Source organism: Ciconia boyciana, chromosome 2 (genome assembly GCF_034638445.1).
Source record: "Ciconia boyciana chromosome 2, ASM3463844v1, whole genome shotgun sequence".
Classification (NCBI taxonomy): Eukaryota; Metazoa; Chordata; class Aves; order Ciconiiformes; family Ciconiidae; genus Ciconia; species Ciconia boyciana.
Genome location: NC_132935.1, coordinates 50557494 through 50576007, shown reverse-complemented (window position 1 = coordinate 50576007; position 18514 = coordinate 50557494). Strand labels below are relative to the sequence as shown.

The 18514-nt window shown below is 42.6% G+C and overlaps 1 protein-coding gene across 5 annotated transcripts in view; it reads right to left on the bottom strand.

The window, feature by feature from the left end:
- Positions 1-9519: 9519 nt before the first annotated feature.
- Positions 9520-18514, bottom strand: part of CHST9 (carbohydrate sulfotransferase 9) — a 102415-nt gene continuing 93420 nt past the window's right edge. For all 5 annotated transcript variants that reach the window (XM_072852579.1, XM_072852578.1, XM_072852581.1 and 2 more), the window contains one exon: positions 9520-11034. In XM_072852579.1, coding sequence (XP_072708680.1) covers positions 9937-11034 — 1098 coding nt within the window. In that variant the 3' untranslated portion in view covers positions 9520-9936. The remainder of the gene's footprint in view (positions 11035-18514) is intronic.

The following is an 18514-nucleotide window of genomic DNA, read 5'->3' as shown; positions in this document are numbered from 1 at the left end:
CACATACAGAAAACAAAGTGAATGTAAAGCAATAGGGATCATAGTGTATCCCAAATATCAAACAATTGGAAAATGTGTCAGAGATTTCTCCAGAGCAAGGAACTTTTAGACAGGAGACCATCCTGATTAAATAATGAATAAATAAAATGCACGTATTTCCCCACTGTTTCTTTGTGTGTTGGAGATACTGAAAGTCCTAGACCATGTCAGAAGTTTGGGCATACCATTGATTCACTTGGGTTTTGTGATGAGGCCAAAAAGAAAAAGAAAAAAAAAAAAAAAAAAGAGCCTGGGAAACCCTATAACTGTCCAGTCTCAGTGGTTTTGTTACTGCGCCAAAATAAGGGGTCAGGCCATAATAGCACTAGAAAAGCTCACTTGCTGTAGATTTTACATAACAAGTTCCCAGCTTCTCTCATTCAGCCTGTGCCCAGTTCTGCAACCAAGACAGCACAGAGAGCAGATTTCAGCTATAAAGATGCCAGTGGGAGAGCTCATTTTCCTGTGGTAAATTGCAATAAATTAAAGAAATACCTTGGCGCTTGCGAGGACGGACGGACGGATGGACAGACAGAAAGCAGAACTGAAAATGCTAAAAAGAATCTCTCAAAATGTCCCAAAATATTCCCTCTCCTTCTCCATGGCTTGCTGAGAAAGGTATGGGTTTGGCAAAGTAGCCTCTGCTGCTTCCAGTTAAAGTATGTTTAGGGATATCTTTTTATACTGCAAAGCTGTTAGGCACAGTTTCCTAAGAACTGGGTTCTTCAGCCACACTTAGGAGTCTCCCTTAGGGCCACCTGCTTTTCAGAGGTGGCCCTTGCAGCTCCTATTGATGTGCCTGGCACCAGTGGTTGCTCAGCCCACCTGAAAAGTTTTGCCTGCTGTCTCCAACTGCTGACTTGCAGATTGAGTAGCCCAATGTATATCAGCTGAAGCTGGGAATTTCAGTCTTAGCAGCACTTTTTAGTAAAACAAGGCAGAAAACAAATCGTGAGCCAGATTCTGCCTGGTAAGAGCACTTCCATTAGGGGAATTTCTGTGTGCAGAGGCAGCGCAGCGTCCTCGACTGCAGCCACTCGGCTGGAGACAGCAGAAAAGATGCAGGGAGAAATGGGAGAAGGGAATTTGTTGACAGCATGGCTGAGACACAGAACAATTTCATCTAACTTTGGTTCTGTGTTTCTGTTTTCCCTTCTATTCAAGAAGACCTGCAGGGATCACGAGGATTTAGAGAAACATCATCCTCCCTCGGAGCTGAGCTTTTGCTGTGCTGCAGTCTTAGGGTACTTTCATCAGAGGTACAATAGCAAAGCAGCAATTTCTTATTGTGCACTGTCACCTGCAGCCACAATTAACATTTCCCCTTCTCATTAGAGGTTTTCCCTCTGTCCCTTTTCTGTTTTGCCTTTTTTTTTGTTTGTTTTTAGGTGACAGCTGGTGTCTATGGCTTGGAGTGCATTATAGGTGGTAACACCATAACTTCCTTGAAAGCAGAGAGATGCTGCAAACTCTTGCCCACTTCCCCCCTCCCAGGTTCCCCACCAAGGAACCTCCCCCCAAAACCTGTAGCCGTACCCATGATCAGAAGCAGGCGCAGCTGCCCAAACTGCAGATCCATAGACCTGGCAGCATCCTGTCCCAGGCAAGCTAAAGAAGCAAAAAGAAAACCTGTGCAAGAGGTAAACTTGCAGTCCCTGCAAGTAGCTTAGGTTCATTTGGAATAATGGTTGTGGCTCTGCAACGTGCTGATAAAATCTTTACGTGCCGATACAGCATATGATACCTTTGCATATACAATGCTACCACATTCATTCTCTGCTATAGCCAGTGATGAAAACAGAGTTAATCTAAGTTCTGTCTGTACATCCTGAGTGACGGGAGCTCTGTTTCTTTAGAGAGTATATATCTTAATACACAATTAAGATCTTTAAAGTCAAATGCAGGACTTAGGCTAAGTAGCTCCCACTACCCTTGTTGAGAAACATTTGGCTGAATGTTATGAGACTCATGTACATATATTGTGTGTGTGCATGTGCATTTATAAACATGTGCATGCATACATGCATTTGTGCAAGTTTGTAGGGAGGGAACTGCTATGTAGGTGAACTCAGCTCTGCTGAACACACATTGTTTCTCAGATGAATTGTAACTCATTATCATTCCTAAAACAAAAATCTGTTTCTGTGTGTGTCTGCTTTTATCAAGAATGAGATAATTCAATAGGTAGGTGCTAGTCTGCCTACATCCAGTTTTTACACCCAAGTAACTAGCTTGGGAAAATTAAACCTTTAGCATTTAATATCCTACTGACATGTACTTACAATCCACTGAGTGTTGATTTACATCTCTGTGTGCTGAAATGCCTAGATAAACCTGCTCTGCTCCTACACCCTATGTCTCAGAATGCTGTTTCTTGAATGCAAATTATATGGGACAGTTCAAATTTGCAAATCTTGGGAAATGAGCAGTATTGGGAGGTTCTGTGGAAACTGGTTTCTGGAAGGAATTTGAGAAAAAAACCCCCGAGATAGGAGGAATTTCTACATGACAAAGACAAGACAGATATGTGTGCACAGATGGTGACTGGCAGTACCATACTCTCAGGCAGGCTTATTAGTGCAGCCTCAGTGCCATGATAACATAGATGTGCTGGACTGGAGCTGGCTTACACTTGACAGCTGAGCATGAACCAGCAATTGGTCTCACCCATTTGTACCGACATACTTAAAGAGGCCAGGAAATTGTATGTGAGAAGACAGTGGAAAGGAAGCAACAATTACATATACTAAAAAAAAAGTTATGGTTGTGGCCTTGACATATTTCTCTTTACTTTTGTAAGGCCTCTTTCCCCTCTGTCAGGGTTAATCACATCACTTTCTGAAGACAAATAGGAGAAAGCACCATAGTCTGTATCAATACAGCCTCCATGTTATTAGTGGCCTCCACAGAGCCATAGAAAAAGTGGCTATGTTAGTAGGAGAAAAATCCTGAAGTCTCTAGCAGCCAGGTAAACTGGAGATTGTCACAAGTGTTGGCAGGACCTCAGGAAGGGCTGGGGGAACACGGCCCTGGGTACTGAGTAATACAAACACTGGGTAATACAGTGTTTGGGAGAAGGCAGGAGTTTGCATACATGGATGGGATGCACTAATGTCACTTACTGCACTCAGATCTCTTTTCTGCTGCTGCAAAACTCTCTAGTTGAGCATCACTTTATTTAGGGCTACTGCACCAAAATAAAATAGCTTCTCTTTATTTGGGCTCGGAATAAAATGAGACAGCAAGATTCTCACCATGTCTCTGTCTGCTCTCCTCTGTTCAAAAGGCACCGGAGGGGCACTTTCCCTTGGTCAGACAACCTGGCACTGGTTTTATGCTGAGGCACTGCCTGGGCAGGCTCGACAGATGCACAGTGTTTTGAAACAGAGCTTGCATTCTTAAGGCTGCCAACTGCCCAGAACAGAGCTGAATGGTGCACTTCTCGGCTGGAACAAAGCTGGCAAGTCCCCGGCTTCCTCCGAGCCATTGGAAATAACACATAAAGAAAGGGCATGAACATCCTATGAGTTAAATTCCATACTAACACCTAATTTCTAACCACAGCTATTTATCCACATAGTTCAATGATTTTAGGAGAAGGAATATGGTATAATTACCTTCCATTTACGGGACCACTTTACCAGTGGGGAAACCGAGGCAGAGCAGTTCAAGTTTGTCCAACAAGTCCATGAAGTTACAGAACCTGGAGGAAGATCCAGGTCTCTGAAGTCTAAGTCTGTTACTCCAGCCACAAGCAGAGCTACTTCTAACATACAAGAAACCTGTGGGACTCACTGCAATTAGCTACAGCGCCAAGAGCTCAGCAGTTCTCCCCCCAAATAGATATTTTTATGAACACCAAATTTAGTCTAAGACATTCTCATTAAACTAAATAATATGACTGTTTCCTCCACCACTCCACCCCCATATACACATTTCAGAAGGCAAATCAATCCCAGGTATCTGGTGTTATGGACAGATTCCCTCTGCTGAGTCAGTGACACCCCCCACTACTCTGTGTTCCTGCCCTGCCCTCTGAACTGTAAATGAATTGGTTGATACAGGACAGGTGCATCTGTCTTTTTTATGAAGTGTAATAATTTATGGTCTGATTTCGGACATTAGGTTCTGAGGCCAAATTCATTTAGTTTTGAAAGCATCACAGCAGATTACACAGCTGATAAACTGGCATTAACACTACAGTTAAAAATACTTATCTGAAGCATTGTTAGCCTGAAGGCATGTACAGCAAAGACTTTTATATAGAACCTACATACACAATACAAAGCTCTAGTAAAGTATTTTCCTCTCAGACTTTTGCAAAGTGTCATATTGTAATTTTCATTTAAATTTAAACTACCTTTAAAATTAAACTGGTGATCTCCAATGACACATCACCAAGATAGAACAGCCCGAGGCAGGAGCAGCTCCAATAAATTTGGCCTTTTGGGGGAGTTACACCAGAGGACATTTCAAGAAGATGTGCCATGTTTGATTGCACTGTGGCTGCACACCTCTGATTTCCAGCAAGCAACAGTTTACCAGCAGTTTTAGAAGAGACAGGTGTAATGGCTGTGTCTGAGCTTTGCAAGCCAAATCCTACATGGAAAGAGGAAACTGCCTTATGTGGGCAAATATATCAGAATTTGAGAATGCACACCTATGCAGGTTTTTTTAAATTTTAATTTATGTATTAATTAAAAATACTTTTACTTTATTATTAAATAAAATAATTTAATTTTATTTAATACTGATTCATTTTAGAAGAAAGGCAAATATGGAACATTATTTTCCAAAAATCAAGTTTTTGTTTCAGGAGGGAAGCACAACTGTCTGGTGTTTAGAATCATACAATCATAGACTCGTTTAGGTTGGAAAAGACCTTTAAGATCATCAGGTCCAACCATTAACCTAGCACTGCCAGGTCCACCACTAAACCATGTCCCTAAGCACCACATCTACACGTCTTCGAAATACTTCCAGGGATGGTGACTCAACCACTTCCCTGGGCAGCCTGTTCCAATGCTTGACAACACTTTTGGTGAAGCCATTTTTCCTAATAGCCAATCTAAACCTCCCCTGGCACAACTTGAGGCCATTTCCTCATGTCCTATGGCTTGTTACCTGGGAGAAGAGACCAACCCCCACCTCTCTACAACCTCCTTTCAGGTAGTTGTAGAGAGCGGTAAGGTCTCCCTTCAGCCTCCTTTTCTCCAGGCTAAACAACCCCAGTTCCCTCAGCCGCTCCCCATAAGACTTCTGCTCCAGACCCTTCACCAGCTTCGTTGCCCTTCTCTGGACACGCTCCAGCACCTCCATGTCTCTCTTGTAGTGAAGGGCCCAAAACTGAACACAGCATTCGAGGTGCGGCCTCACCAGTGCCGAGTACAGGGGGACGATCACTTCCCTAGTCCTGCTGGCCACACTGTTTCTGATACAAGCCAGGATGCTGTTGGCCTTCTCGGTCACCTGGGCACACTGCTGGCTCATATTCAGCTAGCTGTTGACCAACACCCCCAGGACCTTTTCCACCGGGCAGCTTTCCAGCCACTCTTCCCCAAGCCTGTAGCATTGCCTGGGGTTGCTGTGGCCCAAGTGCAGGACCCAGCACTTGGCCTTGTTGAACCTCATACAATTGGCCTCAGCCCATCGATCCAGCCTGTCCAGGTCCCTCTGCAGAGCCTTCCTACCCTCAAGCAAATCAGCACTCCTGCCCAGCTTGGTGTCATCTGCAAACTTACTGAGGGTGCACTTGATCCCCTCGTCCAGATCATTGATAAAGGTATTAAACAGAACCGAGCCCTGGGGAACACCGCTTGTGACCGGCTGCCAACTGGAGAGAGCACTCTCCTCCAGCTCCAGCCCTCCCTTGGACTTGCTGTAATCCCTTTACAGCACATCTGACTTGCCCTGACAACTGACCTGCATTAGAGAAGTGCTTAGAGATCTTCAGATGAAGAAATGTTCATAACTAAAAAGCATTTACTGTAATGAAGCCCTCAGAAGAGGCTGTGCGTGCTGCAACTGATCTTTAGTGTAAATGTAATTGCAGTGAATGTTGTGGAGTGTGTTTTCATTCCTCTTCTGCATACATTCAATATCATTTTCTGAGTAAAACAAACATCTGTGCACAGTTGTGAGGTGGAATTTTACAAATTTTACACTAGTTACAGCGGATGACCTTCAGTTTTTGTTTTTGCCTAGCAGTTTACAAAATATAAGCCAAGTTACAAGGCAACCTCACACTTTGACCTTTTAAAATTTGCTTTTAAAAATAGAGGTTATCTTTTATGCTGCAAATTATGCCTTTATAATCCCATAAGTCAGATATCACAGTCCCACTTCAATTATGCTAAACTCTTATGTTAATTTTAAATCATGTAACTTAATTCCTGGCAAAGCAGGCTGGTGATTTTCAAAATGTGGTTAATGAGGCAAAGTACAATCTAGATTCTGCTACTGAGATCATCTGAATCCCTTAGGTCGCTGAATATGACTATGGAGAGGCTCTTCTTTGCAAAAGTCTGGGTTAGATTTTCAAAAAATGAATTTTTAAGTGCAGTTAGGAGCTATGAAATTTGAAGTTGAGCATACAAAGAAGTTAAATTACTTTCACTAGAGCCATAGAACAACAGTGCGGCTAAAACAATTATGCTTCTGTGCACATACATGCTTTAAAGGCCTTAAGTAGTGTCCTCCCCTTTTAAATCACAAATGGAAACCGTACCAGATTTTCAAGACGACAATCCAGGGACCTGACGTCTATGTCCACGGATGCATGCAAATCAATGTAATTTTCCCTCTCATTTGCAGAAGCCAAACATTTGCTAATAACTTCTTTCACCCCCTCTTGACTCAAACAGTAGCTTTATCTAAGACCAGTTAGTAGATGAAATCTTATGAGACTGTATGGCTTTTTAATACAATTACATCACCCCCACCCCCAAATCTCTGTCATTCCCTGATCAGATAGGCTGAAAGTTTGTCACTAAAGCTCTTCAGAGACTTTGTCATTTACTACTAGTTATTTCTCTGAATTAAAGAATTCATAAAAAACTCACATATAAATTGGCCTACATTCTTTATTAGTATGTTAAACTTTTTTCCCTCAGGTTTTTTGGAAAATGTTGGTACATGAGCCATTTTTTTGGTCTGTAAATTAACAATTAACACACATCCACAACAGACAAGACAAAGCAAATATATAGACTCCAAAGGTTGTTGTACATTTATTTTTTATTTAACATTTTCAATGGCCTCCCTACAAGGCAAGAGAGATTCATTCAGGATTTGAGGTGGGAATCAATACTTACAAGAGCAGAGGATCTAAAGAGCTCCGCTGCATCTGTGGAAAAAGATGCTTTTTGCACCAAGGTCAAATCCAAGTGAAATCTAAGGCAGTTTTCACATGAGTTAGGTGGTTGGATGACACAAAATCAAAACTCTGGCAGGAGCTGCTCTTTAATATCCTAATGCATAGTCCCACCTGAGAGCAACACTCATTGAAGTGCATGGCCAAATTAAAAAAAAAAATAAAATCATGTTGGGTAAAGACATACGGGAACTCAATAACAGCCATTAACTGGCATGGTGCACAACACTGGAGTAGCAGCATACTGGTGTCCAGCATGACAGCGGCTGCAAGGAACCAGCTCTCCAGCATGGTGGCCCGGGGGCCAAGCCCTCGTCCGTGGGGCAGCTGCGCTCCCCATGGTGCCCCAGGCAGAGCGGTGCAGCTCTGGTGCTCCCTGCTCTGGGACAGAGCCTGCAGGAAACTCGGGAGGGATTTCTGCCAGGGAAGGTGGGAGTCAAACACCATCTTGAGTCTAAAGGGGGAGATTTAGGGACACACTGTTCACCTGAGGAAAGGCATGCACTGGGGCCGTTCAACAGTTCGACATTCCATCCCAGACACTTCTGGTGTTAACACCTATGGGTTAACACCTAAGCAACAGCAAGTAACAGTGTGTGCCTTTACCTGTCCAAGGCATCCCTGCACCTCCTTGTTGGTGCTGAACACCTGCACCTCTCCACACCTCATGGTGATGATGGCTTGTGGGCTTTTTCCTTCTCCTCCTCTTGCTCCATGGCCCCAGGGAACAGGCTGGCTTTGGCTATGGGTGCTGCTAGTCACATACAGCACCACCTCCGGTTCGGGCTGCCCAGTATGCTTTTACCTTCCCCCCTGGAGCAGCTCATCCTGCCACGAGGGGAGACATGCAGAGCCTCCTTGGTTACACACTGGCACCGGGGAGGCTGGAGGTGGCTTTTTACCTCTTCTGAGGAGAAAACTGAGGGAGAAACAAGCAGCAAGGGTAGGTAGGAAATGGTCTCTCCTTTCAGCAGGGACCCACAATTACTCTTGAAGGGCTGAAGGCATGCATTTACCTGAGATGAGGGAAAGGACAGCAATAGCGCTAGTTGTGAACAGTGGAACGGAGGAAAAGGACATTTTACTTGCATCAGTTTCCTGCCAGGCTGTTTCCTTATTCTACAACTTGCTATATCAAGACGCTGGACCAAGATGTCCCAAACCACTCCAGGAAGCAAAGAATAGGTGTCATCTTTATTTTGGAAGGGCAGAGGGATTTCTCCCTACCCATTTTCCAGAGATTTCTCCTCCTCTGGGGACACCCTGGCCACCCATCCTACGACGCAATGTGCAGCTGTGGGTTGCAGGAACCACTGCATGCATTGGTCAGACAGCACTTGAGGGAGGAGAGGGAAGAGGAGGAGCGAAGGTACATTTTCCTTTTATAACCAGGACTGTGGGACTCTGGACACAACTACCTCTAGGACGAATCACCAATACCCATCCCACCACATAACACTGCAGCATCCACCCCACCCCTGGGGTTTGCTGGCTGCTGACGAGGCAGGAAGGACAGCAAAACACAGGTGACTTCAGGAGGCTGTGGGGACAATACCAGTCCATGGGTTTGGGAGGCAATGGGCATACACACCTTCTGTGTAACAAATTGCTGAGAGCTGGGCTGATGATCGGACACTGGCAGGCCAAGAGCGGTCACAGCAGTTGCAATGAAATTGCTTCTCAGTACAGACCTTATAATGTCCCGTAGCTACCACACTAAGACCTTCCCCTATCACCAAAGATGAAGACTGTCTTGAATATTAGGACCACAGTATGCATCATGTGGTTGACTCCACTGTAAACTAAAATGTTAATTTTAACGTATGTGCCAGTTCTCTGAAAGGAGGGTCATGTTTGTCAACTCTAGTGCATCAATCAAAATGGGGTAGTGGACTGGGACTTCAGATCACAGGCTTACCCCAATTTACTCTGCTCAACAGCTGAGCTGCTGTGTTATTTGTACTTTTATGCATATGTATTTGAGAGCATCCTTCAATAAAATACACACAGGTCTAAAAACAGCTGCAGTCTAATGGTAATCAAACAACCAAGCCTTGCAACTGAGAACACTGCAAACATTTTAGAAAATTAGCCAATGCTTCTTTATTAATAAGTGACAGAAAGTAAAAAATACATTCAAAAATAGTTTCAAAAACAATTTCTAAAGCAGACACACCAAAAAAGAATCATGCTACTCTGAATGCTTTTTTCTTAAACCATTAAAAGAACATAAGGTAAGCTAATGCAACAGCTGGCTGCGCTACTGCTTCCACAGTATAATCCATAATGGTAAAAACAGCTTTTTCAGGCATTTTAGTGCAATTTATGCTGTTTACAGGTCTTTTTTTTGTGCATTCTCCTATAATTTAATGTCAATTGAAGTCACTCTAGCTTATAAAATCCCCACTAAGTCAAGACAATTCCACTTAGCAGTAACTTTATTTCCTTTCAGGGCTAATATCAAAGTAGTTGTTTTGAATCCCAAAATGATAAATATCTAATAGAAGCCTGAAGCTATTCTGGTGCTATACAATTGGTGATGTATAATTGAACATTAAGTAATCCAAGGAATAGAAGTCGTAGGTCAGCTGTCTCTCCTCCTTAGACAATTCCTTTAAGTACTGCTTCACTACTTCTGCACTTGTTCTCTCATCAGAGGAATGTCTGTCTTTGAATTTAGGAAACTTCAGCTCAGCTGGAGCACCTACCAGCTGCAAAAAGTAATTGGCATCTTCTTCCAGGGTTTCAAACTTTCCTATAAAATCATAGTTGATGAGGCAGGGATAACAGAGCTTACTGACTTGCTCCCAATGAATGTCCATTCCTACTGGGCGATGGGAATCCAATAAATATTGGATAAACTCCTTGAACTTAACTCCCGATCCTGTTTTCAATGCCTCTTCATTTGCGTTATGTCTATACTTCTTAATTATTGCCTTCCCAAATACTGGATGGTAATAGCTGTTTGGATGTTCGAACTTATCCCTGAAGGCAGATACCAGTCTTTCCATAGGATCACGTACAAATATAGTCTTGGTGTACGTGTTCAAGCGTGTGTATATCCCTTTTAGGTCATAACTGTCCAGTTTCCTTAGATGCTTTCCATAGTGCACATCGTCATGGGAAATGTTGTGTGCTGAAGCGGCGAGTCCGTTGAGCACCATGAGGACCCTTTTCCAATTGGAGCAGCCTGCTTTCGGCACTTCACAGTACAGGACCTTGTGCCTGTCCTCCACGTAAATTCTTGACACCAGGTGCATGAGGTGGGTTCGCAGCTTCTTTCTGCTGTTGTATTTCTTACAGAAGTCATGCAGGAAGGACCTGCGCTTTTCCTGGGCGCTATCCACATCCTTCCACTTGCTACCCTTGACTAATGTCTTCTTTAAAGGGTGCAGTGCAGGAGGTAAATACACCCCTCTGAAACGTCTGAGAGGTGACTCGCTCATCTTCTGCTGGTCAGACAGTTGGCTCACCAAGGTGGCAGCCACCACACCAAAAGGGTCAGCCTTGCCCTGCCAGTGCCTGTCATCCAAGACGGTCATCTTGTGCTTACTGAGGCCAGGAGCAGTGCTCCTGCTCCACGCTGCTCTCCTCGGCATCCCTGGAGGTGGGAGTGTGAAATCCTGCAAACATGGAAAGGAGCAGAGCTTACAATGCAGCAACAGCCCAGTCCGGCCCATTCACATTGCAACAGCAGCAAGGATGGTGTGCACGCTTGCGACCAAGCCACATTTAGTACTACAAGATCTCTTTTGAACCACTTGATCGATACATCTAATTTAGCAACAAGCTGGGCTAGTTATTGAAATATATGCTTCTGAAGCTTACCTGTTAGCACACAGTAGGTCTTCCTACAAAAATAAATAGCTTAAGCCACACCTTTTAAGAAATCAGAAGAGGTTCACACAGGGAAGCTGGTAGTCCTGGTAGGGGTGGCCAGGTGCTTTTCCCTACCAAACACATTTTCCCCCGTGACAGCAGTGGTTGAGTTGCACAGTCACTAACAGTTCTCTGGAGTGCACTGGCACAGTCATGCTAACAGCTGCTGGATCTGCTTCCACCGCTGTGACTTGGAGCAAACCTTGTCCCCCAGTGGTGGTAGGGGACGAACCTAGGGCTCCTAAATAGCTGACATCAGTGGGTTTGAGCGGGATATGGTGACAGATGAAATCTTCCCTCCAAAAAGGTCCTATTCCTGTACCCCTACAGATAGATCATGGAAGTGGGATGCATTGGACTGTATGCACATACAGGTGTTTGCAACACAGATGCCTGCACCTGAGCTAGCTGCTTTTACAGCTCATATGGCAAAATAGGTGCCTTTAGAGCCTATTCCATCTGACTTATTTAAACATCAACATTAATGACATCAACTAACTAAACATCAACTAGTGACCTTGCAAAGAATGTGAAAAGATGAGACTTTCCTCCCAAACATCTCTTTTAATGTCCCTAGCCACTGTGCAATTCACAAGCTGTAGAAATAGCAAAGCTTCGATCTGTGTTTTGCCATCAAATTCTTCAGGGTTTTGTATCATGCGGGTTGACTGAAGAGTTTCTTGCAGTTTGGGTATTTCTGCTCTCTCACCCCCGAGTGGCTTGTCGTGTGTCTACTAAGGCTTGCAGATTTTTTCTCCTGTCAGTAGGCAAGCCTGCTGCATTGGGACATCTATACAGCTGCCTATTTTCATTACACTTCTGGAGAGGGGGGATGCTGGTCAACAGGTTTTTAAACATCCTGTTGCAAATACCAGATAGTCAAATGGTTAGATTGACACACATGCACAGACTGCCTGACTGCTTTTGTCAGTCTAACTTTTTTGGAAACCTACATAAAAAGACTCTTCTGCCATAAACTGATTAAACATTTACTGGAAAGTTGATTTGTGGACTGGCAGACCATAAGTGTGGATTTGGGGGGATGGGAAAGTTCATAGGCCACCTCAAATAAGGCTGTTCAAAATTCAGAGGCATAACGTAAGAAATGGTAATGCATGGAACACAATTTGAATTCCAGTTTGAAATAAAGCCTACAGAAAAACAAGCAGTTCCAAGAAAAGTTAGCCTATCTTGCAGTGTAATAATTTCCAATGACAAAAAAAAACCTGGGGGATCAGGCTATTCTGTATTGCTGCAAACCACTGATGATCAGGTCTTTGTTTTCACTGAACTGTGTAAAATGATTTTTGTATTGGTGAAAGCAAATAAAAGAACAGAGCCATGCAGGACTTGCACATCTGTGAGAGAGGGCATGTTGGTGTTTTCAGAAATGCAAGAGGATACTTGAATTCTTTCAGTTTGATGTGGTCAGTTTTTCTAATAACACTTGGTTTTTTAAATTCTGTTGTCTAATATTTCATTCTTTAAAACAAATGAAACACATGTGCCTAGAGATTTATCCCTTCTGCCCTAGGATGGAAAGAATTCAGGAGCATAGTTAGTGTGTAATAACAGAAGGTAGTACTAGTGGTAAAACAGGGGATGACTATGAGCCTAATGGGAATTTCAGCATCGCAGTGAATGGCGACTTACAAGTGCTACTGCAGAACCACAGACTTACAAATAAATTAAATGCTTTGACCTTAAAAGGAAAACCTGGAACTTAAAAAGGTGAAAATGAAAAATATGGGATACACAGAAATCAACCACACAATACCAGGCTCAAGAGAAGTAGGAATACAGTTATACTACAATGCTAAAGTAACCAAAGATTGTAAACTCATCAGTGTGGCTCTGGGGAATTTTATAATTTAGAAGACAGTCTCCAGTGATATGTGCTATGTGGTGTTCCCCAATGCAGAGAAAATTCAGGAGAGGGCAGCAGTACCTTATGACTTCCTATGGTACGTAATCTGAATTTAGCAGTCTATTTCTGGAGATATTTCAGTGCAAAGACACTTAAACCATCTGAGTTTCAAAATAAAGCCACTAAAATGAGCCCTACACTTCAGAGGAAAGTTCAGCCTTCTGATTTCAGCCTGCCATGCTGAACTAGTGCAAGATGCCTCGGTTCCACCAGGCCAGGAAGGAAAAGGACAGGCTGAAAGGTGTGTGGTCTTGATTTTGTTCCATTTCAAACAGTCCGCCTGGGATCCAGGACCAACCTCAAGGGATAACCCAAGGAGATACCAGAAACGGAGTGCATTTCAGTCTCAGAAACTGTGAATGCAGTGGTAGGAACCACTACTGAAGGATTTTTCAAGGGATTAAAGACTTCAGAGAAGGATGGGAAGAACTATTCAGAGAAATCTCAGGTAACACCCTAAAGGAACAACATATGCACAGTGGGAGTCACTTGAAAGGGGCTCCCTCCAAGCGAGATGAGGCAAAAGAAGAAAGAATCTATCAGGAAAAAAAAGGCCCAAACAGAAGGAAAAAAAAAAAAGACCTAGGGGAAAACAATGACACGGGAAGTTCTGAGGACAAAAAAATTATCTAAGTCTGTAAAATACTATTAGTTGCTTCCCCTCTCCACTTCCTCTTCTCATTGAGACACATATCCCGTAGTGAATACAAGAGTATTGGCTAATAAATGTTATTATAAGCTCCACAAGGGATAGTATGCTTGCAGTAAATGCTGGCTGTAACTTCCTCTATCTAAGAATGGAAATGGATAGTGATAATTTTCAAAGGCATAAATGGCTGTTATATTGCCATGGAAGTTTTCCAACTCAAAAATAAGAGATCAAACCTTCGTATAAACTTACCTAAGTAACTAGGTTAGTAGCTAGTAAAGGTGAGATGAATGAAGGGATGAATCAAGCTTTACTTTTGATGAGAAATGTTTAACTAGAAATAGTTAAACTAGAAAGATTTCTTGGGAAACTAACAGAAATTCCTGAATAGATAGTGCCATATTTCTTAAGCAAAACTACCTGTCAGTCTGGCATATTTAGCTGCTACCACTCTTACGTGCATGAGAGAGCTGAAAGCCACACACTCTGAAAGGATTTTAATGTTTTATGATACTAGGCACAAAGTGAGGTGCCTTTGGCTTCCTCCTGGTGCCAGTGACTTTTCAATGCCCATTTTATGACACTTTAAAGATCTGAACATCTCCATGTTATGCTGATTTTCTTCACAGCAGGAACAGGAAAAGAAGAAACTTGCAAAAGCAATAAACATTTTTTTAAAAAAATTTGTCTGTTATATCTATGTTCCTAACAGTCCACCCCACAAGCTGCTGAGCACCATTATTTTGGAAAACGCCTGAACATACACCAACAACAGGCAGCACACAGGTAATCCTGTATCAGTCACTAACTCTGGATCCAGATCTTCCCATGCAAACAGTCCCTCCCAAACTCTTTCAGCCAAGTGTCCAAGTGCAGGGATAGCCATTCATGGCTTTCCAAAGAGCTGCTAAATTTGGGAACCAGCTGCCTGGCATGGGAGATGGGCTCCACGGTCACCTTGGACAGACGCAAGGCTGTCCTTGAGACATACTGACAACCTATGCAGCAGGTTGTGTACAATTCATCCAAGAATTAAAATTCAGTGAAGTGTTGCACCCTTGCCAGTAATTATGCAGAGTGCCTTGTTCTCCGTTTGCATTAACACATTTGAAAGGAAGCTAAGAAATGGCCATGAGTCCAATTTAGAAGAATATGCACATTGCCTCTGTCTCTCTTTAGCTAGGCAGGAACTGAAGACAGATTTAAAAATTCATTTAAATACAAGGAAAAAAAGGAATTTAACAGAGTGTTAGTGTGGTGTTTGGCTACTGGCAGGCAACTCAGTGAAGCTCCTGAAACAAAAGGCATTTCTGAGTCATTAATGGGCTCATGGATTTCTTTGGACATTTTTATTGCTGGAGATTCCTTGCTCCTCTCCATCCACAAAAGGATTTCTCCTTGCCGTAAAAATAAGTAGCCAATACCTTCTTTTACACACATTGAAGCTGTCCTTTCCTTTAATACCTTCACAAGTCACTGGGGTAGAAGAGATTGACTACTGCCAAGAATGGTTAAGACTCATCCAATTACACTTTGTGGTGGTTTTACAATGCACGGGTGGGATCTCATCTAGACAGTTTGCAATTAGAGCAACCTGCCATGCAAAAAGATAATGATGTATTGGAAAGGATGATATTCCAGGGCTGATTTACAAAGATTTAATGGCCTGCTGTGCAGACAGTGCTGTGTTTCCTAAGTGCTTTAGTGCTGGATCTTCATTTTTACTAATGAGAATAATAAAATTAAGTGAGCCCAACAGAAAAGGTAGGACAAAGAATAGTGGAGGAAAGAAATATTCTGTTTTATCGTGCTTTTCTGTGCTGCCAAATAACTACATTGTAAGTATTAGTAATGTATGGTTTGGTTCTCAACATCTAGCTAATATGTCTTCTGTCCTAAAACATGCTTCCTGAAATAGTCCTCCAAGATGCTTCTTAGGAGCAACTGCATGAATCACCTGGGAGCCTACTGTGCTCTGCTTTTTACTGTGGCTTGCATTTGCAAGGTTTGAGTTGCAGGTTTGAGACCGTTGCAGGTTTGAGTGCCCTGAGCACCCTCTCAGCTAATATGGGTGCTCTGCAAACACATGGATATTCAAAGATGATAAAAACTTGGTTCCTTAAGACATAACCGTGTTGAAATATTTTTTTTGCAGATGAAACTTATGAAAGACAATTATTTAGAAAGACAGAGCATTTGTGTTTTCTCATCAACCCAGGCAGGGGTTCTGCAGTACATACTCACAGAAACTTACCCATGAGAAGAAGTGAAGGCCCCCCAGTGATGAAATGACAGGATTTTGAAATACATGCTTGGAGTATATTGTATCTTTGCTTACATCCCAGTCCTTTGGTACTAGATGTGTTCAGCAGTGCCAAAGTTCAGCATGAACTGAGAGCACTAGATACTTTATTTCACTGTATAAATGTATTTCTTTACGTTGCTTCTTATGGGAGGATTGTATTATAATGACCTTATAATTTCAAGACCTGACTTATTTACCTAGGATCTCTCTGTAGAAAACAGACAGAGAAAGGCTTTTCTGAGACAAGATTCATTTTCCGAGTCACTCTCTGATTCTATATTGATCAGGGAGCACATAGAGATCAGTGTCTTAATTTAGGTATTTAGATGAAGGCAGCTTGAATACTGGAGGGCTATAAAACAAACATCCTCTTACTTGGACTGTAGGTATGTGTGAGTCTTTGAAAAGGTAATATATCGTTTCAGCCTAAACCTCATTTGCTTAAAATACCAAGTTTTTCACATAATTGGGCACAGTTAGAAGGATTTCTTCAGCAGAGGTCCAAAATTGTGGCAGATGGCTCAGAATTGATATGTAGTTGAAATATGAGGAAAAGTTTGCATGACTCCTATCTTCAGCAAGCCAGTGAAGCCTGGAGCTATTACCACCTCACTTTAGCTGTAAAAACATATAGAACTATACTTACACATGTGTGTGCAAGTTTTGTTAAGCCTGCCAAAAGGAGGGATTATCCTTAACTTTTTTGTGCTAGAAGACTATTTGCAAAGCATAATTCAGAATGACCAGACTCCTCTACTACTATGCTACCTAAGCTAACATGTAAATATGCTCACAACTTTCTCATATCATAGCAGCTGTGTAGTGCAATGTTGGTGAGCTAAACAAATCCCTACAGGAGTCCCCAGTGGAGAGACTACCCAGACTGGCCACAAGTGACAGGAAATATTTGCTGATGAGGTGCTTCACCTTCTGTGCAGTGGAGATAAACCTCTTGATTCATCACTTGTGCTTAAAACAGCTACTCCAGAGAGAGGCACTACTAACCCCTCAGCTCCCAGTGGAGTCATGAATTTTTGGCTTATCTAATTTATTCAGGGCAAATCACCACTGCTACATTCCTCACAAGCCAGAATTGACATATGTATTCCTTGTGAACACTGCAAGTTTAGCAGAGGTACTTCTGTCAGAGATACTTGTGGCTCATACACAATTCCATTATGGACAAGGAAGAATGAAACAACCGTGCTTTGAACTTTCATAGTTCTCTCTGCCCCTAAAGTTCTCAAAAAACCACAAAATAGCAGCAAGCTTATCTTTCCTCTGGATTAAGATCCAGCAATATTTTGTATGTGGAGCCATCAGTCGTGACAGGCAAAACCTTACTATAACAGACACCACATTTTCCTATGAGATATGTATGCCTAAACCACATGTACTTGTACCAAGCATCTCTAAGATTACTAAACGAGTTGGGGGAAAAAATAAAAAAAGAAATGAGTATATGAGGTGCTCAGAGCTTCCTGCAGAGACTAAGAGGCAAACTTCATAGTTTGTAGCTGAAATACAATTAGGTTCAAGGAAGGTACTTGTGAACACTGAGCCAGACACAAATGAGAATAACTGATCATAGTAAGAAAAAAAAAATACTGCAGGTAAATTTTAATTAACAGATACCAGTCATTTTAAATACTGCTTTTCAAAACACAGCTTTGTGAATCAGTGACTACTGCCCCTTGAATCTGTTAGCAGAAAGTTCGGCATCTCACTGCAGGGTGACTTGGAGTTATGGCAAGGGCACAGACAAAGCGAGTGAAGATGGAAAGGGCAGAGGGAAAGAGATTTTTTTTTTAATGCAGTGTGGCCAAGTGTCAGTGAATGAGCTGGTGTGGAAAAATTTGAAAGGAGACCACCAATCCAGAGCTGGTTTTGGAGGAGAACAGTCCAGGCCCACAGGCAATGGGGCAAGTGGAGAGGCCCAAAGGGGTAAGATAAACAGTAACATTATCAGGATTATAGTAGTAGTCCTGTCCCCATTTAATAAGGGGACAGGAGGAACCCATTTGTCTTTGCCTGAGACCCTCACAGATACATGACTTCTGGCTTTGCACAGGGCTCCCCTGCTCTCCCTGCCCCCTGCCTTCATCTACAGAAAGCACAAAGTCACCCATGCTAATGAGGCAAGACAGTCTGCACGAGCCACTTCCACAAGCTGATTCATATGGTCAGCAACTTGGATGAAGGAAATTAATCTCTAATTTTACTTGCCAATTCTTGTTCAAATCTGGAATTAACTCCCTCCTGTTTCTGCCCTCACAGTCAAAACATTTGGTTTCTCCAAAACATGCTCAGAATGGGAAGGATAAGAAAGATCAAGGCACAGTT